The sequence below is a fragment of the Neoarius graeffei genome, chromosome 7 (assembly GCF_027579695.1).
Source record: "Neoarius graeffei isolate fNeoGra1 chromosome 7, fNeoGra1.pri, whole genome shotgun sequence".
NCBI lineage: Eukaryota > Metazoa > Chordata > Actinopteri > Siluriformes > Ariidae > Neoarius > Neoarius graeffei.
The window spans coordinates 68,165,667-68,187,344 of NC_083575.1; the positions used below are offsets into that span (position 1 = coordinate 68,165,667).

At 40.3% G+C, this 21,678-nt stretch overlaps 1 protein-coding gene across 1 annotated transcript in view; it reads left to right on the forward strand.

The window, feature by feature from the left end:
- The window catches only part of ldb3a (LIM domain binding 3a), a 157,591-nt gene that overhangs the window by 58,754 nt on the left and 77,159 nt on the right, over window positions 1-21,678 (forward strand). Inside the window, exons 3-4 of the mRNA XM_060924999.1 lie at window positions 9,964-10,115; window positions 13,443-13,518. Coding sequence (XP_060780982.1) covers window positions 9,964-10,115; window positions 13,443-13,518 — 228 coding nt within the window. The remainder of the gene's footprint in view (window positions 1-9,963; window positions 10,116-13,442; window positions 13,519-21,678) is intronic.

The window sequence follows — 21,678 nt, forward strand, 5'->3', positions numbered from 1 at the left end:
CAGACATTTAGCGAACTTCAGCTAGCCTTTGCCAGAGACAAAATGGATCGATTTTTAGTACCTAAAGCTACAGTGAGCGAGGAGACAGAGTCTGGGCCAAGCAAAAAAAGAAGGAAGTATGACCACGATTATTTAAAGTTTGGATTTTCATGGACTGGATCTGAAGATGCTCCACTGCCACAGTGTGTTGTCTGCCAAGAGGTGCTAGCTAACGATGCTATGAGATGTTTAAAATGTGTAAAACAAGATGTTTTTTAAAAAAAAGCACAGATGTTTAAAATGTATAAAAAGAAAAAGATGTTTTAAAAAAAGCACAGATGTTTAAAATGTGTAAAAAAAGATGTTTTAAAAAAGCACAGATATTTAAAATGTGTAAAAAAATGTTTTAAAAAAGCACAGATGTTTAAAATGTGCAAAAAAAGATGCTTTAAAAAAAGCACAGATGTTTAAAATGTGTAAAAAAAAAAAAGGTTTTAAAAAAGCTCATGTTTTAAATGTGTAAAAAAAGATGTTTTAAAAAAGCATAGATGCTTAAAATGTGTAAAAAAAAAAGAGATGTTTTAAAAAAGCACAGATGTTTAAAATGTGTAAAAAAAAGAGGTTTTAAAAAAGGTCATGTTTTAAATGTGTAAAAAAATATGTTTTTAAAATGCACAGATGTTTAAAATGTGTAAAAAAAGATGTTTTAAAAAAGCACAGATATTTAAAATGTGTAAAAAAATGTTTTAAAAAAGCACAGATGTTTAAAATGTGCAAAAAAAGATGCTTTAAAAAAAGCACAGATGTTTAAAATGTGTAAAAAAAAAAGGTTTTAAAAAAGCTCATGTTTTAAATGTGTAAAAAAAGATGTTTTAAAAAAGCATAGATGCTTAAAATGTGTAAAAAAAAGAGATGTTTTAAAAAAGCACAGATGTTTAAAATGTGTAAAAAAAAAAAGAGGTTTTAAAAAAGGTCATGTTTTAAATGTGTAAAAAAATATGTTTTTAAAATGCACAGATGTTTAAAATGTGTAAAAAAAGAGGTTTTAAAAAAGCTCATGTTTTAAATGTGTAAAAAAAAGATGTTTTCAAAATGCACAGATGTTTAAAATGTGTAAAAAAATGTTTTCAAGAAGCACAGATGTTTAAAATGTGTAAAAAAAAAAGATGTTTTAAAAAAGCACAGATGTTTAAAATGTGTAAAAAAAAAAGAGGTTTTAAAAAAGCTCATGTTTTAAATGTGTAAAAAAAAGATGTTTTCAAAATGCACAGATGTTTAAAATGTGTAAAAGAAAAAAATAATGTGTACAACAACCTTTTTTTTTTTTTAAATACAAATGGAACATTAAGTATAGCAACAACAAAAATTGTAAGGGGGGGGGGCGCTGTTGTTTATTTGCTCTCTGAGGGGGGCTGACTCTCCCACACTTTGAAAACCCCTGCACTAGAGTATTGTACAGAAGACTTAAGTTATTGTAACTGTCTTAGACTTCTTAGAGTTCAGGAGGAGAATAACACTTGGAACAAAGGTTGCTCTCCTCCTCTGGGTCTTACAGGCTGGACAGCGGAACCTGCGACCAGATGGCAGCTGTTCAAACGCCGGGAACAAAGCATGAGTCGAGTCCTTAAGAATTCGACGAGCCAGGCCGCTAGCCTGCTGCTCGTACACAGTATTCAGGTGGCGAGCAGGAAGTCCAATAATCTTAGAACACACCTTGACAATATTATGCAGGCGGTTCCTATCCTGTACAGTAATGGAGTAATACCAACAGCATATAGAAAAAGCTAAAACACTTTCAATGAATGTATAATAGAATGTCAACAAGATGTTCTGACTGCCAGTAATTTAGCAAGGTTTATTTTGATAAGTCTATCTTGGTATATGATACAGTGTTGTAGGATTTAGTTCATGCTTTGCTCGCTTATGGTAGTTTCTGGAGTATTCCAGATGACTATGTTTAGGGTGGTTACAGATTTACACGCACCAGCCACTTTAATAGGAACTTGTTCTTGATTCTAAGATTCCTGTTCTTGGCTGGCAGGAGCGGAACCCAATCTGGTCTTCTGCTGTCGCATGCTGAGATGCTTTTCTGCTTACCATGGTTGTAGAGTTGCTATGAGTTGCTATATCCTTCCTGGCAGTTTGAACCCATCTGGCTATTTTTTCTCTGACCTCTCTTATCAACAAGACGTTTGCACACACCAAACGGTCTCTCACTCAATGTTTTTTTTTATTCTTCACACCATTCTGTGTAAACTCTCGAGACTGTTATGCGTGACAACCCCAGGAGATCAGCAGTTTCTGAAATACTCAAACCAGTCCATCTGGCGGCAGCACGGTAGTGTAGTGGTTAGCACTGTCGCCTCACAGCAAGAAGGTCCGGGTTCGAGCCCCGTGGCCAGCGAGGGCCTTTCTGTGCGGAGTTTGCATGTTCTCCCCGTGTCCGCGTGGGTTTCCTCCGGGTGCTCCGGTTTCCCCCACAGTCCAAAGACATGCAGGTTAGGTTAACTGGTGACTCTAAATTGACCGTAGGTGTGAATGTGAGTGTGAATGGTTGTCTGTGTCTATGTGTCAGCCCTGCGATGACTTGGCGACTTGTCCAGGGTGTACCCCGCCTTTCGCCCGTAGTCAGCTGGGATAGGCTCCAGCTTGCCTGCGACCCTGTAGAACAGGATAAAGCGGCTAGAGATAATGAGATAATGATGAGTCCATCTGGCACCAGCACCCATGCCACAGTGAAAGTCACACTTTGAGATCACAATTTTTCCCATTCTGATGTTTGAAGTGAATATTAACTGAAGCTCTTGATTTTTATCTGCATGATTTTATGCATTGTGCTGCTGTCAAGGGATCGGCTGATTTACATAACTGCATCAAACAACAGGTGGATGGTTGTTCTTAATAAAGTGGCCGGTGAGTGTATGTTCTAAATAATATTCTAGAGAAAATGAACAGGGCAGTTATATGCATATGTTAGAACCACTCAACCTGTCCTATTTGAATTGGATTATTTTTACGTGGGGTAATGTAATTTTTTCCGACGGTATCTCTGAGATTTCAGTCAGTTATTTTTCACAGACTGCACACACACACATCTGGAAAATGATATATAAATCCCGTCTGAATTGACGTGTAGTTCAAGATTCCATGATATCATACGGGCAAAGAAGTGTTTCCCGTATTTTTTGTGGATTTCTTTTTTTGTGTGTGTGTGTGTGTGACAACCTTCATGGGCGTATGTAAGTATTATAGTGAAAGTGGATCAGACAATGTGTTGTAAGGTGCATTCAGTGGTTTCAAGTGGAAACATCCTTCACAAGCAGAAGTAAAAAACCGTTCCTGTACAGACCAACTCTTCTCCTTAAGAGTCATAATAGAGCGTGCTCTTGAGTATAATCTACCACTCTACATTAACTTCATCGACTTCAAAGCTGCCTTTGACTCGGTAAATCGTGAATACATCTGGTCTGCCCTGGAGCACTACGGGTTCCCAAACAAGTATATCAACATCTTCAAAGCCTTTTACTCTAACATCGTAAGTGCAGTGCGTGTCGAAGACAATCTAACAGATTGGTTCGAGGTGAAATCCGGGATAGGGCAAGGCGATATCCAAGCCCCTCCAATCTTCAACATTGTCCTGAACTGGGTAATGGAACAAGCCATCAATGAGGAGTCCATATCGAGTGGCTTCTTACTCCAACGCCGCAGGAGCTCACGATACCCTGCTATCTTCGTTACTGACATGGACTACGCCGACGACATAGCTGCCCTGGATAGTTCCGTTGCTCGTTTACAAGAAACCACCACTAACATCGCGAATTTCGGCAAGGTAGCCGGCCTACAGATCGGGGTCAACAAGACCAAGATCATGCTCATCAGTAAGTTTCACAACCAGCGCCCCTACCACTGGTCTGAGATGCTAGATCTAGAGGTTGATGCTGCACACCTGGAACAAGTGAACCACTTTCGCTACCTTGGCTCTACGATCTCCAGTGATGGATCTATTGACAAAGAAATTAACATGAGGATCGGCGTAGCATCTAATGCCTTTAATGCCCTCAATAACATCTGGAGGAACAGAGGAATTTCTCTCTCCACCAAGATTAAAATCTACGAGTGTGGGGTCATAACACCTCTCTTATATGGCTGTGCTACCTGGGCTCTTAAACTGCAGCAGTTGCATCCGCTGGATGCCTTCCATCATAACTGTCTGCGTCGTATCCTTAAAGTACGATTTTATGACCACATTTCTAATGTGGAAATCAGGAATCGCACTGGATGCTGTAATCTGGATATCACCATTAGCTACGCCCGCCTCCTATACTTCGGTCATGTTGCCCGTATGCCTGATGGCAGGCTTCCTAAGTTTTTACTAGACTGGATCCCCTCCCATGGTTCTCGCACTGCTGGACGCCCAAGACATCATCTAATAAAAGTCATAAGCAGTGATTAAAGATAGGAGAAGATTGCGATATTGAGTTGGGGAAGCGCATCGCCTCAGATCGCGCAAATTGGCGGCGTCTCCTAAAGTCCGCCAAATCTCATCTGAGTAATTGTGAGCAGGCAGACCCGTTGAAAGACGGATGAAGACCTGATCAAGGTACAAGGTAAGCAGAAGTAGTGTTATTACCAGGATTGTATGGACAAAGCTGTGGCAAGGTATACCAGGCGAAAACTGAGACGTCTTTAAGGCTGTGAGATGAACACACTACTAAATATCCTCAGGTGCCAGCATCTGCATGCGTGTGCTTCTGGTCTTAAACCTGCGAATTCAGGATTAAGGACTCTTGGTCTTGTGAGCCAGTACAAATCAAGTGGGTGGGATTGTGGGGTCTTTGTGTGGTTAAAAAAAATAAATGGAGGAACTGCTCATTATTATTGTAAGATTATTTGAATATTTTTGCTGTATTTTGACTGCTGTCTCATCCACCAAAATACGCTTATGGTTTTTGTCGTAAAATTCTGTTTCTTGTTCCACTCACTCTCTGTTTGCTAGAATTTTCTTGTTGGCAATGTTGACACTCTTCAGTATTGTCTTACAATTTCAATTCATGGGCAGTTGCAAGATGGCTAACAAGTTACACATATATCCTTCGTCTGCATACAAAGTAGAGTCATAGTACTTCATTAAGGCAATGGGTCTGTGGTTCAAGTGCATATTCTGGACCAATTTCGTGTTTTTTTTTTTTTTTAATGAAAGTATGTCCCTTTACACACTCATCCAGAAGGGTAATTTTGCACAAGGCCATCTGTCTACAGCAGAAAAAAATAAAATAACAAAACGCGTCTGGAAAAATCCCAAGGGAGTCTGGAGCCAGATTTGTGATGTTACCTGCGGAAGCGCCAGCAGGCTGCGCGAGCTTTGCACGGTTTCAGTGCACAGCCTGTGTAGACCAAGCGCTCCCATTTCTCTCTCATTGTCCGGTCTTTTGGAAAACGATGAGTACTAATCCCATCAAGATTGGTGTTGCTACACCCTCCTACGATACATCTGTTAACCATTTTAATAATTATGCGATAACGTTGAAGAAATTTGCAGAAAACCACCAGGTCGTTTTCTCATAAACAAACCAGCGCTGGCGTAGGATTCAGAGGGAGGCGTCCCGCACGCGACGTCACGAAAATCAGTGTTTCCCGGGAAATCCAAATGCCAAGTTTTTTCAGAGGCAGACCAATTCGCCTCAAATGGCTTGATTTCAACTGAATTTTTCTGGTATTGCGCAAGGTAAAAAAATTGCAGAGAATGCAGAATGTTACAGATATTTGACCAAAGTTTAATATAAAATAGGAGAATTACATTGATCTTGCTCCTGAATTTACCCGTGATATGCACTTTAATGCTCTGGGCTTCTGAACACAAAGTTAAAAATCCTGGCACCTCTGAGCTGCCACTGAAGCTCCTAATCTTCGTCTGTCCAGCTTAATTGTAAGCAGAGGTGGACAGTAATGAAGTACATTTACTTGAGTACTGTATTTAAGTACACGTTTTGAGTATCTGTACTTTACTTGAGTATTATTTTTTTGGAAACTTATGACTCGAACTTCACTACATTTGAAAGACAAATATGGTACTTTTCACTCCACTACATTTCTATCAAGGTCCTCGTTACTCGTTACTATGAAGCAGCTTTGAAAGTGAATGTTTTTTCTTTTCTTTTCTAAAACGTGATTGGTTTTTTCGCAGGTGACACTGAGACAGCCGATCAGTAATCACTAGGGTCACGTCACGTCCATAGACTGTATAAAATCAAGTTCAATTTCTCAGCAGCATTATTTGAACATGATCAGTTGATGGCAGAACAGAAGGAGGTGGTTTTTCTGGAGAATGCACGCCCTCATGGCCATACCTAGAACTCATGTTTCAGTTTTCTGAAAGGGTTAAAGATTCATTTCGTTTTAAATGTTTGCTTTGTTTGCCGAAAACAAACCACATCACGGCCTACAAAAACTCACTGTCCGACCTGCGGAAGCATATTGAGGTATGTAAATGTTTTATTCCAAGAGAAAGCGTGCAATGAAGTTGTCTGTGCTTTTAGAGTTAGCGGTAACGTTGCAATAGCGATGCAGTCTGGTTAGTCAAATGACTTTCTATGGATCTGGCTGCCAAGTTGTCGTACCCTTGTCCACGGCTAACGAGAACACATAGCTAGTTAACTTGGACACTGTTAGTTAGCATGTAAAAACGGAGTTACGCTAACATGAATAACGCTAACTTATCTGAAGTCCTTTCAGAAATATGTTTTAGCATAATCTTGCCAAATTAACAGAATGTAGAAATCTTTCTTTTCTAGTAGCGTTAGCTACCCAATATGATTTCGAGTTTAAAAAGAGTTTGCTAGCATGTCAGGTGCATGCAGGTTCTACAAGCTCGCCAGTAAATCCAGTCGGTTGCTTCAGAGGCATTTGGTATTGTAAGCATTGTGGCAATAATGACAATGCATTGACAGAAAATGTACTTTTAGTACTTAAGTATTTTTAAAAGCAAGTACTTCAGTAATTTAACTTAAGTAAAAATTTGACTGGACAACTTTCACTTGTGCCCTGTGATGACCTGGCGACTTGTCCAGGGTGTACCCCGCCTTTCGCCCGTAGTCAGCTGGGATAGGCTCCAGCTTGCCTGCGACCCTGTAGAAGGATAAAGCGGCTAGAGATAATGAGATGAGATGAGATGAACTTTCACTTGTATCGGAGTAACATTTAACCAGTGGGATCTGTACTTTGACTTAAGTAATAAACTCGGGTACTTTGTCCACCTCGGGGCGGCACGGTGGTGTAGTGGTTAGCGCTGTCGCCTCACAGCAAGAAGGTCCTGGGTTCGAGCCCCAGGGCCGGCGAGGGCCTTTTTGTGCGGAGTTTGCATGTTCTCCCCATGTCCGCGTGGGTTTCCTCTGGGTGCTCCGGTTTCCCCCACAGTCCAAAGACATGCAGGTTAGGTTAACTGGTGACTCTAAATTGACCGTAGGTGTGAATGTGAGTGTGAATGGTTGTCTGTGTCTATGTGTCAGCCCTGTGATGACCTGGCGACTTGTCCAGGGTGTACCCCGCCTTTCGCCCGTAGTCAGCTGGGATAGGCTCCAGCTTGCCTGCGACCCTGTAGAACAGGATAAAGCGGCTAGAGATAATGAGATGAGATGAGACTTTGTCCACCTCCGATTGTAAGTCACTTTGGACAAAATGTTCTGCAAAATTAGTAGATGTCAATCTAAACAAATGCAAAAAAACAAGAAGAAGAACCAAAAACCCTCCACAGAAAATATAATCAATTAGAGTCTGGTCGTAACACTTCATAGCAATTTATACTCTTGATTCTGTAGATTTTCTAACGTCTGCTCTTAATACACAACTGGCTTTAGCTCCGCTGGAGAGTGAGTTTAATCGGTTTGGCCGAGGCAGCGTTGTAGTGACAGAAATAACCATCCGAAAAGCTTAATGGATAGAACAGATTTAAAGAGAAATGTCAGCACAGACACCTGGATCTGAGTGTCCAGTTTATTTATAATAATATGACTTAAGCAGGACTGCATGGTGGTGTTTCATATGCTATTTTTTTTAATGACTGCCTAATACAAAACCATACACAGGGGTTAATGCTGGAAAAAAGAGGTTATTAATTTAATATACCATGCACTGAGAGGCTCCAGTTGAAATTATGGATTCTCTGAGGTCAGTCACTGAAGCGAATCCATAATTATCGGTACCTCTCAGTGCATGGTATACTTGATTTATATCCCTCCTCAAAAAAAATTGCAAAAATTGTCCTTGTCTTTGAAATTGAATCTTGGCATAAACTTGCTGGAGGCAGCCGCGTTTGTTATTTACATCGGAGCGACCTTTGGTCATGATACCTACATTTACACATACAAATGTTCGCGGAGCCACAGCTGTGACTCGAGTCGGCCGTATAGCTTGAAATTGTGGCGTCAGTTTATGGCGTATCCAGGATATACCATAACTGACTCGCACCATATCCTTTTTTTTTTTATTTCGGACATTACGAGATACATTGCTTAATTAATGGTGGAACTATTGTGGCATTATTTCATCTGTACATTTGCTCTTTTGCCCTGTAGAGATGTCAATAAAAAGGGAAAACATTGAGGATCGTAGATACGCATGTGACCTGTTGTTTGTTCGGATCATAGTGTTGGTGATGATACAAGATGGAACAATTTATTTGATGTACTGAAGTACTGCAAATACAATCGATCCAATTTTGAAGAAACCCTTGTTTGGGGGGGGGGGGAACCATTATCATTGGCAACACATTATGTGCGTAGAGCCTGTACATTGTGTTAGTCTGCAAAACAGCTGCCATGGATTACTCACCACAATGTGTTTTGTCCTGTGTAATCCCTTTTACTGATTCACTGCCAGCTTCTGTGTGCATCACTGTGATGCACAAATTGTCAACAAGGAAATACACGGGAAATGGAAAGATTATTATAATTGCTATAACGATCTATCTCATCTCATCTCATTATCTCTAGCCGCTTTATCCTGTTCTACAGGGTCGCAGGCAAGCTGGAGCCTATCCCAGCTGACTGAGTCACCAGTTAACCTAACCTGCATGTCTTTGGACTGTGGGGGAAACCGGAGCACCCAGAGGAAACCCACGCGGACACGGAGAGAACATGCAAACTCCACACAGAAAGGCCCTCGCCGGCCACGGGGCTTGAACCCGGACCTTCTTGCTGTGAGGCGACAGCGCTAACCACTACACCACCGTGCCGCCCCTATAACGATCTATACCATAGCAAAATAATATCCAGCCTCAATCAGGGCAGCTTTACAGCATACGGTATCTATCTTCACTGCAGGTATATAGTAGCTGATATAATGTGTAGCCTTTCATATAAAGGGAACAATGGTGAGTTCATTGACCATAAAGCCTTTTTTAAATTATTATTATTATTATTATTATTATTATTATGGGGCGGCACGGTGGTGTAGTGGTTAGCGCTGTCGCCTCACAGCAAGAAGGTTCGAGCCCCGTGGCCGGCGAGGGCCTTTCTGTGTGGAGTTTGCATGTTCTCCCCGTGTCCGCGTGGGTTTCCTCCGGGTGCTCCGGTTTCCCCCACAGTCCAAAGACATGCAGGTTAGGTTAACTGGTGACTCTAAATTGACCGTAGGTGTGAATGTGAGTGTGAATGGTTGTCTGTGTCTAAGTGTCAGCCCTGTGATGACCTGGCGGCTTGTCCAGGGTGTACCCCGCCTTTCGCCCGTAGTCAGCTGGGATAGGCTCCAGCTTGCCTGCGACCCTGTAGAACAGGATAAAGCGGCTAGAGATAATGAGATGAGATGAGATTATTATTATTATTATTATTATTATTATTTATTTTTAAAATCACCACATCATTCTCTAATTAGCCGCTCTTCTTTCTGGCCGATATAGATCCATCAGTAGATCAAGGATAACTTTTAAAGCTGTTTTTAGGTGGTGATATGCAAATATGTTGATAATTGATTTGCGTCGTCTTTTATCAGATTACTCCTGGGAGCAAAGCAGCTTCAGGTAACCTGACCCAGGGTGACATCATCGTAGCCATCGACGGTGTCCGTACCGATGGCATGACTCACCTGGAGGCTCAGAACAAGATCAAGAGTGCCAACTTCAACCTGGCACTTACCATGCAAAGGTACAGTGACCTGCGTATGCATGTGTGCACATTTTATAATAGTCTACTTAGTGTATATATAATATAGTATTCTAACTATTTATACTATAATACTATTCAGATGCTAGTATAGTTATTAATGTCTTCCGTAATTATTGGGACTCCTTGTAAAGATTAGTAAAAGGGTTAAAAAAAAAATCCACATTTTGGTGAAGTAGCTTCATCTCACAGTGAGGAAAATGCAACCTTAAATTGAAATAAATTTATTCAGAGAAAAACAAATCCTTCATGAAGAAATAATTATTTTCAACAAAAACACACGTGCCACCACTGGAAATTAGAGTGAACACAATGTAACTGAAGCACGTTTCCCATTTAAATTGTACATTGAGTTGATTGGAGTGTGTAGGAACTTTCCAGCTGTAATCCATGACTTCCTGGTTAACTGGGGAACAAATATGAGGTGACACAGAGGCTAAACTCCCTTAGGCCAAGTTTACATTAGACCGTATCTGTCTCGTTTTCTTCGCGGATGCACTGTCCGTTTACATTAAACCGCCTGGAAACGCCGGGAAACGGGAATCCGCCAGGGTCCACGTATTCAATCCAGATCGTGTCTGGTCCGGTGCTGTGTAAACATTGAGATACGCGGATACGCTGTGCTGAGCTCTAGCTGGCGTCTCATTGGACAACGTCACTGTGACATCCACCTTCCTGATTCGCTGGCGTTGGTCATGTGACGCGACTGCTGAAAAACGGCGCGGACTTCCGCCTTGTATCACCTTTCATTAAAGAGTATAAAAGTATGAAAATACTGCAAATACTGATGCAAATACTGCCCATTGTGTAGTTATGATTGTCTTTAGGCTTGCCATCCTTCCACTTGCAAGTGGTAAGTGATATGCGCTGGGATCACACACACAGCGGCTCAGTCCCGAATCACAGCTTGTGCACTTCACTCGCGCGCTCTGTGAGCTGCGCAGGGCCGGAGTGCGCACCCTCCAGAGGGCACTCGCTGTTCAGGGCGGAGTGATTTGGAGCGCAGGATGCCTGCGGAGCCGAGCGTATCTGTGTATTGGTGTTGCTGTGTGCACGCAAATCGTGTATTGGTGTTGCTGTGTGCACGCTAATCGTTTTAAAAACGTTAATCTGATGATCCGCTGATACGGTCTAATGTAAACATGGGCTTAGTCATCCATCAACATGGGAAAGATAAGCGAACACACAAACCAAATGAGAGAGAAGTGTGTTGACCTTCATAAGTCAGGGAATGGTTATAAAAAATAGCTACTCACCTGAAAATGCCCATTTCTACTGTTAGGGCAATAATAAAAAAAAAAAAAAAGTGGACACCAACTGGAACTGTTACAAACTTGCTTGGAAGAGGACTCAAGCCTATTTTGCCCACACACAGATGGATTGTTGATGTTAAAATTCCTTGCAATTTGTACGTTGAGAAACGTTCATCTTAAACCGTTGGAATATTTGCGCACACAGTTTTTCACAAAGTAGTGAACCTTGCCTCATCCTTGCTTGTGAATGATTACCAATTAAACTGTTGTCGTCAATCAGTGCGTTTACATGCACATCCAAATCGAGCTGCTGTCAGTAATCGAGCTGAGGGTCCCAGCAGGGGTGCCAGAGAAATCCAATCCTACATGCACACAAGGAAATCGAGCTATTGTGTGAGGTACATTGTGCACCCGAGCCACAGGTGGCGCTACACGCCCCATCGTGTTGGTACACTTCCGGTTGTCGTCATGAAGAAGAGCTATTCAAGCGCAGTGTTGCCAGATACTGCTGACGTTTTCCAGCCCAAAATATGTTCAAAACCCACCAAAATGCACTTAAAACCGCCCAATCTGGCAACACTGTGAGTATAAACAAAGTTGTCAGTTCCATGTTCACAAGAAGAGTGTTTGTATGTACAAACAGAAGTGTTCCTAATAAAATGGCCACTAAGTTGAAGTTGATCTGTAATGGTGAACATATTAACTGTTAGCCTGCTAACATGCTAATAACTTACCAACAAATTGGAAATGGGTGCGTACATGCCCAGACACAAGTGTTCCTAATAAAGTGGCGGCTAAGGTGAAGCGTCATGCCGACCGAGGCTGTTGTGTTTCCCGCTTGTGGTCTCGTCACTTCCGGAAGGGGCAGTGCTGAAGTAAGTAGCTCGATTACGTATCTCGATAGGGTTTACATGCACTAAGTAGCTCGGCAAAAATCGCATAATCTAGGTCGTGTAGCTCGATTGCGAGGAATCAAGTTCGGTTCAATTTCAGCCTAGCTAAGGTGTTTCCATGCCATTTAGAACTTCGATTTCAGTCAAGCAACGGCAGAAATTCGATTTTCTCTATGTGCATGTAAACGCACTGACTGCCGAACCCGATCCAAACCATGGTTGGCTAATTTGGCCAGAATTGCAGCAGTAGGGTGGCCAGTTCCTTTCTGCGCACTCGCACACATTCACACCTACGGTCAATTTAGAGTCACCAGTTAACCTAACTGCATGTCTTTGGACTGTGGGGGAAACCGGAGCACCCGGAGGAAACCCACGCGGACACGGGGAGAACATGCAAACTCCGCACAGAAAGGTTCCTGTTGGCCACTCGGCTCAAACCCAGAAGCTTCTTGCTGTGAGGTGACAGTGCGAACCACCACACCATCCCTGTTTACCTGTAGAATGTTCCAAACGGGTGTTTTGTGAGCATTCGACAACTTTCCCTTTCAACAATAGTTTATCAGTTTGAACATTTTAAATAGCTTGTCTTTGTATTGTATTCAACTGAATATAGGTCAGAAAGGATTTGTAAATCATCACATTCTGTTTTTATTTATTTTTTACACAGCGTCCCACCTTTTTATGAATTGGGGTCGTATATCACATATGGCTCATTTTTGCTCAAAATAAAAATTGAACCCCATTATTTCAAGGTCTCGTACATTCAGTACATATATACATTCAGATAGAGTTTCTTTGGATTTTTGTTTTAGATGGACTACGGTTTTTGATATTTTATGCTGTTGTCCATACTAAGAGGCAAGGGTCAAGGTACTATACTGGGAGGAGAAATCGCAGAGTCTGAGAGCAGCTAACAGGAAAGATCTCCTACAGTCCTTTTTAACTCACCATGTTGGAATGAGTTCGTAGCTGAACATGCTCCTGGATATTGCACCATGTAGAAGACGGGTGCAATTATTCAGGTGTTCCTCAATTCTGCCCTACCCTCTTCCGTTACTGCTGTTGTTGAGTCCTGTCATGGAGATCTTTTTTTTAATCGGCTTTGTGTTGTGTATACTGGTTCTCTCATGAAAGAACTCTGAAAAACATCTGTTTTGCTGTAGGTCAAAGCGCCCAGTCCCTCTGTCCATGACTGCACCAAGAATCGAAGCTTCAATTCCGATCATCCCTCACCAGAAGGTATGTGCTAGACAAAGGTATGTGCTTAAAGAAGTTCTATGCATTGAAAGAAATTTCTATGCGCAGAGGTCCCTGGACCGCTAGCTATTGATATGATGTTCTGTGGAGATTGTCAGCTGTCTAAGGGTCAGATTAGATAGACCTTGTGCTTAGATTATTACACAGACATACGTAGAAGTGTCTCTTTAGGATGCTACAAGCCAAGCATGTGCCTTCTGGGTATAAGAGTTTTCTTAGAATACATTTCTATCCCAATGAAATTCTCATTTTCTTGGGTCAAAATCTGTGAAAATCCTGAGAATGGTGATAATGTCCTCCAATGGCTGAAAAACAAGGTCAAGCTGTAGTCTACTGGAAAACCAAGTTCATTCAACTTTACACTAGAATTTTCATTTGGGAAAAAACTTCAACAGCATCTAGGTCCGAGGTCTTCCTCTTTTTACAGCCTGAGATCCTGGTGAATGTAAACAAATTATTTAAAAATTGTTTAGCTATGAGCATAATGTAACTATCAAAACATTAGGCCTGAGATTCCATGATTACAGTGCCACTTTGCCTTTGTAATTCAATTAACTTTTTTATTTTTTTAAACAGCGAATCTACAATATCATTCATTTTTTAACCACTAAAAATGTGCTAACCCGGTTCAGACAAAATCCTGCTGCCAATTACTGCATTTTGCTCTTAAATGAGTAACAAGGTTGAGTTTTTATGAGCAAGGAATTAGCAAATGCACAGAATGCTAGCATCCATGATCATGGCCTGAGTACATTATATTTAACCTCCTAAGGCCCAAGCTGTTTTTTTACATGCATTTTTTATTTCTCTTTGCTATTTGGGCTTATTAGAACCTGTTTAGAATAAAAACTAAGCATCATCTTTTGATAAGATGTACTTTTAGAGAAAAAGTATGTCCACATATGTGGATTCTTGTTCCGAATTTCCATAAAGTGCTGTCCACGCATGTGACCGCTAAGCCCTAGGAGGTTAATAATAATTTTCTTAAAGTTTTTTTATCCCCTGCTGGCCGAAAGGCCTGAAGGGCATGGTTTTCCCCAAAGTGTTTTAGCGTATCGGGCCCGATATGCTTGCTCTGCCTGCCGATACGCTTAGTCGCTTTAGGGCAATTCCATGTAAATGTCAACCTCACCATGCAAAAATAAAGCAACATGTAATACATCAAAACCACTCCCAGAGATATCACCTAGGCCTGTATTTTACAGATGTGAATAAGTTGAACCAATTTGTCACAAGAATTGTTCCCTTCGCCTTCACTACTTTAGCTAATGACACTAATAACTTTGATCATGTACAATTCTATATTATTGTCACAAGCCACAGAAATGTATGCTAAAATCCACAAAACAGCAAAACAATAGCCATCCTAAATATTATTTAAGAACTTTGATAGTTTTAGCTGATATTTAGAGAGTTTTTCAAAGGGTTTTGGTGGTTAAATTGCTGATTTTCTAAACATATGCCATGTCTATTTCAGACGCGTCACATCCATAACGCTGACTTTTCCTTCCAAAACTCTGCATGAAATACAAAATATTTTAAACAAAGATTTTTTAATATTCACCTTGGACCCCTCTATCAAATGGATATCTCCATTTCGACATTAGGTTTACGATTTCACAGAGTTTGATAAAAATGTACAGTCACCCAAGAAAAGTGATACTTTTTCTGTCACATCCATAACGCATCTTTTATTGGCATTTCCTGGCATGCCCTAGATGTACTATGGGAATTGTTCTTGTTCTGTCACTTCTCCGGTATGGTACAGCCTTAAAATATCCAACACCTGTTTAAATACTGGGGGACAATAAAACATGCACTGGGTCATTTGTTGCCATTTTGAGTTCAAGTGTCACGTCCATAACGCTGGAATTGCTCTTTAGTTAAAATCCGATACGCTTAGATTTATACCAATACATTAAATTTCCTACCCACAAGTAACTAGATACATAGGAGAGCAAATAACAGATCCATTTACATATTGATCGATATTTGTGTTAAATAAGCAGCCTTTTGTTTTCCAATGTATGTGTTGATTCTGTCAAAGTAATATGTCCACGTGGTATGATGTAAACAAACTGGAATCTGTTGGCTACGTCAAGATCACATGTTCAAACCGTCCAATAAAAATATCGAAATAAAACGTCAGACATCCCAGAAGTTTCCGATTCATTATAAGCGATCTCATTGGCTGCCGATGTTGTCCCCCACCGGACGGACAAAGCCGACTGATTTTAATCACAAAAGTTTGACCTAGTCTGTTATCATTATGGCTTCGATCAAAGATTGGTTGACTAAATGTCAACAAACCCACCTGAGTGATGGCGCACAAAACCAGACAACTGTCATGACAACGTCGTCAATTTTGATCACAGCGACTGGCTCAAAAAGCACTCGCTGGACACTTCGATCCACAGCAGCATGGGTGACAGCGAGATGGACTATGAGAGGGTTGGCCAACATTGGGCCAAGCAAAAGCCGAGGAGAATTAATCTGCTTTAAAGGAGGAGAAAACTTAATTCATTAGTTTGGGTTTGCAGAACGATTATGTACTTATAAACACTCTCACGAAGTGAAGTTGCCCAAATGTGTCAAATATAGCATAATTTCAAATAATAATCATAAGCATTTTTGGCAGTGTGATGTCACTGGGATCCATTTAACAAAAGGCGGCTCCGGATTATTCTTTTGTTAAAGGCTTACAGTGACATCACACTGCCAAATATGCTTATCATTATTATTCGCAATTATGCTACATTTGACACTTAACACAATCTCTTCATGAACGTGTTTATAAGTACATAATCTTTCTGCAAACTTAAATGTATGAATTAAGTTTTCTTTTCCTTTAAATATGTTTTAATCTTAATCTAGTCCATTTAATAAAGTGCCAAAATTTAAACTTTATAATATGCAGTTGCCTTACTTTTCTTTTCAGTGCATCTTAGTTATACATATATTATGGTAATTGCATCAGAAACATTCTAAATCATTACAGTTATAGTAATACAGCAACTTATTTTAAGGTGGCAGTTCTTAGGTTCAGATCCCTTTGTGATCAACATGATCGATTCTCTTCACTGGATTGCATAAGACGGAGCAAACCACTGTTCATATTTTCACGCACATCTTTGTTACAACGCTACTTGATCATAGATAATTAAGGGATCCCCGTAGATTTTTAATATATCATATACCTAAGTAATCTATAACAAAACAGTTTAACTTGCATGTTGAACTTTAAAGTGCCATTCCACCATTGGATGTATTCTTTGACATAAAATACAATATATTTTATGACAACATGACTAGACAGAGAAATCTTTTAGCTTCAAAATGATATATCAAACATAATTTTTTGACAACGACAAGTATATTAATTTTGCGACCAAAGTCACCTACCCTTTTAATTTCCGCGCGGTAGTGAAACGTGATGTCATCGGCAGGTTCCCCCTCTTGTGTACTACGTGTCGGTCTATTTTTAGACCAGGAAACCCCCAAAGTGAGAGAGTCATTTCTCCTCGTATATGGGGGCCAAAAAAATTGCGAAAAATTTTGAGTTAATCTTTCAGTTAGCTAGATTTATTGGTATTAGCTAGATTTATTGTTATTATTTTTATCGCGTTCTGTCCGCCATTGCTGATAATATGTGCCACGTCACACGTCACGTAGTACACAAGAAGTGGAACCTGCCGATGACATCACGCGCGGAAATTAAAAGGGTAGGTGACTTTGGTCGCAAAATTAATATACTTGTCGTTGTCAAAAAATTATGTTTGATGTATCATTTTGAAGCTAAAAGATTTCTCTGTCTAGTGATACCATTTATATATGTTGTCAAAATATATTGTATTTTATGCCAAAGAATACATCCAATGGTGGAATGGCACTTTAAGGTGAAATTTCAAATGTGTATACATTAATACTATTTAGGTCAGAAATCATTGAAACACTGGTAAAATCTACCCTATAATCATGTATCTAAAACCTCTCAGAGACCCTGAAAATGCACCCGAGAGCATCTATTTTCAAAAAATTTTCCGCGGGGGCATGCCCCCGCACCCCCCTAGTTTCGCTTCGCGCCTTCAGCGCCCACTTTTGCGCTGTTGGCACTCAATTGTTTGTGTATTATCATGCTAGAATTTAGGGCTTTCATTTTTTTCTGGGGAAAACACTGCCAAAGGGGGATTGTGTCGTGGCGATGTCAGTGTGTCTGTCTGTCCGTCCGTCCGTCCCGGGAAGGGTACTCACCTTCTGAAATCAACTCCTCTCACAATTTTTGGAGGAATTTCACAAAACTTGACAGGATTCTTTGTTACATGTCGATAATGCACATCTTGCAATTTCGTTCACTTCAGTCACATTTTACCACAGTTATGGCCCTTGATTACCAAACGTGTACTTTGACAATTTCATGATAGTGTGCTTGTCTTCTGAAATGAACTCACAATTCTTGGAGGAATTTAATGAAACTTAGCAAAAGGCTTTGTTATATGTTGGTAATACGCATATTTCAATTTAGTTCAATTCAGTCAAATTTTTTCAGAGTTAGGGCCCTTTATTACCAAACTTGTACTTCAACAATTTCATGAAAGTGTGCTCGTCTTCTGAAATCAACTCCTTTCACAATTTTTGCAGGAATTTTCCGAAACTTTGCAAAAAGCTTTGCTATATGTCAGAAATGCGCATATTACAATTTCGTTCAATTCGGTCATATTTCACCAGAGTTATGGCCCTTGATTACCAAACTTGTAGTTCAGCAATTTCATGAGGGTGTATTAAGCACTTATAGCATAGATATAGTTGCCAGCGGGGGATATTGTGCTCTCCGAGCACTCTTGTTTATTTCAATTTCTAATTATCTTTCAATCTATAATTTTTGTAAGAGTTGTACATTAAAAATGACCTTGTCAGTCAGTATCACAGTATCACTGAAAATAAAGTGTGTGGCTTATGGAATCGTCCAAATATTTCATAGGGGTGAATGTGTTCAGGTAGCAGGGCTGAGTGAATGTTTTGGAACATTAAAATGTGCATTTGTCATAACGTATAACAGCTGGCTCATGTAAAATAATATTTCAAGCATGAGATATTCAACGGATTCACACATTGCTGCAAAAATAATTTGATTTTTGAAATATTTTAATGATTATATTTCAAGCTAAAGCGTACTTATAGTGACCTGCGTCAGGCCAAATGCTGTTAATGTTTTTATTAATGGTTAATTTATTTATCTGAAACATTTATCTGCATATTGGTTGTTACGAAAGCCACTTTAGCGATATTTAAAATGGATTTTACCTTTACTTTGCATACATATTTACATACATAAATGTAATATCAGTTGGACACAAATGGCATCACAATCATAGAAGTGTGCAGAACGGAAATCAGTTACACCATGTTAAATATTAGATGGATTGAAATTTGCTTCATATCAGCAGCAGTCGGATTCATGTTGACATTTGTGTGTGTTTTTTGAGTTTAATGTTTATGATTAAACCCATTCAGTTCATGCGACCAGTTAATATAGCATTATAACTACAATAATTAAATAATAACGATAACAGCAGTAACTGTAGTAATTATAGTAGCTCTGTTATAATAATTAAATAATAATAAAAAAGTAGACCCCTTGGAACCCCACTTTTGCGAATGACACATCTAGGTCTCCTCCTCACCCCCTGTTCTTTTTATCCATGTGTCTCCTCCTTTAAGGGTCATCCTTATCAAATAAATGGTGGTCTTGCTACCTGTGCTGAAACAAATTCCTATCACTGCAACACACAGGAGCTCAGCCAGTCCTCTAACACACAAAAGAGGCAGCAGTATAACTCCCCAATCGGACTGTACTCAGCAGAAACGCTGAGAGAAATGGCCATGCTTCAGGAGAGAGCTAAAAGCCTGGGCTCAGGCGAGCCACTATGGTATGTAAGCAGGTATATTAAATACACATGACGTGCTAGTAGCCAGGTGCGGTTGTGGTAATGCGTAGCAAGTCCTACAGAATGCTTGAGGCATTAATGGGCAAAATCAAGGTGGAATTAACCTCCCAAAAAAGTCAGCGTGCTTGGTTATGACGCTGGACAAGCCGCACAAGTTAAAGAAATACAATATTTATACACTTGTGTATGTACATATTCCTTAATTATTTCACAAATGTCTCTAGTGAATTTAAAGCAAGGGGTCAGGCCCACCTGGCTGCAAACTGGCATGTGTTGTATGACAGAAGGATGACAGCAGTGTAAAAAGCAGCTTGTAATTCGATACAGCAGTGGTTCCCGTACCGTCTCAGCCATGAACTGTCTACAGGCCTAGATTCACATACACCAGGGTCGTGTATGATGCACTATACACACCACAAACACTTGCAGGCAGATTGAGTGCCTTCCAACAGACACTCGGTGCCTGTTTTGTAAAATTCAATTTCCTCTAGACATAACATCTTGCAATCTTTTTTTAAACATTTCCAACTCTTGTGAAAGGTTTTGAATATCGCAGATTTTGGAGGCTATATTAACCACAAATAATAAATATATTCTTCTACATGACCTCAACAGGCCAACGTTTTAGAGTCAAAATCTGCGTCAGACTTAAAATATGCTGGGGGTGGGGTGGGGAGATATACACCAAGGTTACCAAAGCCCAGTTAATGGTCCACCTTCAGGAGACGTTGACCCTGATCTCAAGGTCTAATTCTATTCTATATTCTATTTATTCCTTATATTCTGCAAATTCCAGTTGTTAAGCGTCTACAGTAGAGTGCAAAATTTTACACACCCTTAAAGCGCAATAAAGATAGAAACATATGTTAACCAGCCAAAACATTTCATGTGTTTGGAACTCATCTCATCTCATTATCTCTAGCCGCTTTATCCTGTTCTGCAGGGTCGCAGGCAAGCTGGAGCCTATCCCAGCTGACTACGGGCGAAAGGCGGGGTACACCCTGGACAAGTCGCCAGGTCATCACAGGGCTGACACATAGACACAGACAACCATTCACACTCACATTCACACGTGTTTGGAACTTAAAAAAAAAAAAAACTCTGGAAAGTGCATTCCAACAAGTGACAATGGTAGTGGTCACTACATGCCCATAAGAGACAAATTAAGTGACTCGTGACCAGTTTGGGTTCAGAAATGTTCATTCATTTTCACTTCGGAGAGTCTTCTTTTGTTTTCAGATCTGTGAAACATGGCAAGTAACAAAAATGCCCAGTATATTTTATTACCTTGATAATAAAAGAAAATAATAATAGTTCAAATGTTTTTAGTCTTCTTTCCAGCATATATCCTGAACAGCTTTTGTATTCTTTTGGCCTTTTTTTTTTTGATGTTTTGAACTATATACAGCACCAATCAAATGTTTCGACACACCTTCTAATTAAATGTTTTTTCTTTATTTTTATTAATTAAAAGACACTTCATGACTTGATGGATGTCGTTTCTCTTTACTTAGGCCCTGTCCACACGGCAACGGATTCAGGTGAATCCGATACAATTGTTTATCGTTTCGGCCTGGTGTCCACACGGCACCGGCGTTTTGGGTGCCCCAAAACGAAATCTTTTGAGAACGGGTCCCAGAGTGGAAAGATCTGGCAACGTTGCCGTTGCGAAGTCGTCTGGATGAGTAGAACGGATTTGTTTACGATGACGTCACAACCACATGACTGTCAGTGCTTCACGCCGGGTAGAAGTGTAACGAACTCGATGCGAGTTGTCAACAAATCCTATAACTTGGTTCATGAAACGCGCTTACAAAATATTTTCACTGTGAATATTTATTGTGTAATGGTGCAAAGTGAGAGAGAGAGAGAGAGAATAGCCCTTAGGGCAGAGTCAATCGCGCCAGCAAAAATAGGGAAAAAAGGAGCGATCTCACCTCTTCAGATGTTGGTTTAAGTCCTACAATACATTCCTCAAAAAGGGCGTAGAAGAACAAATTAATCCATCAACGTGTAGCATTCAATTTATTCCGGACAATTAAAGACGCCGCCTTCCGCTTAGAATCATACGTCATCCTCGCCGCCATATTGGATGGGTCAAAGCGGAGAATAAAGATGCCTCATTCATGTGCTGCGTTTAACTGTACCAACAGGTTTACCGTCCAAACAAGATCACATGGGATTACCTTTCACAGGT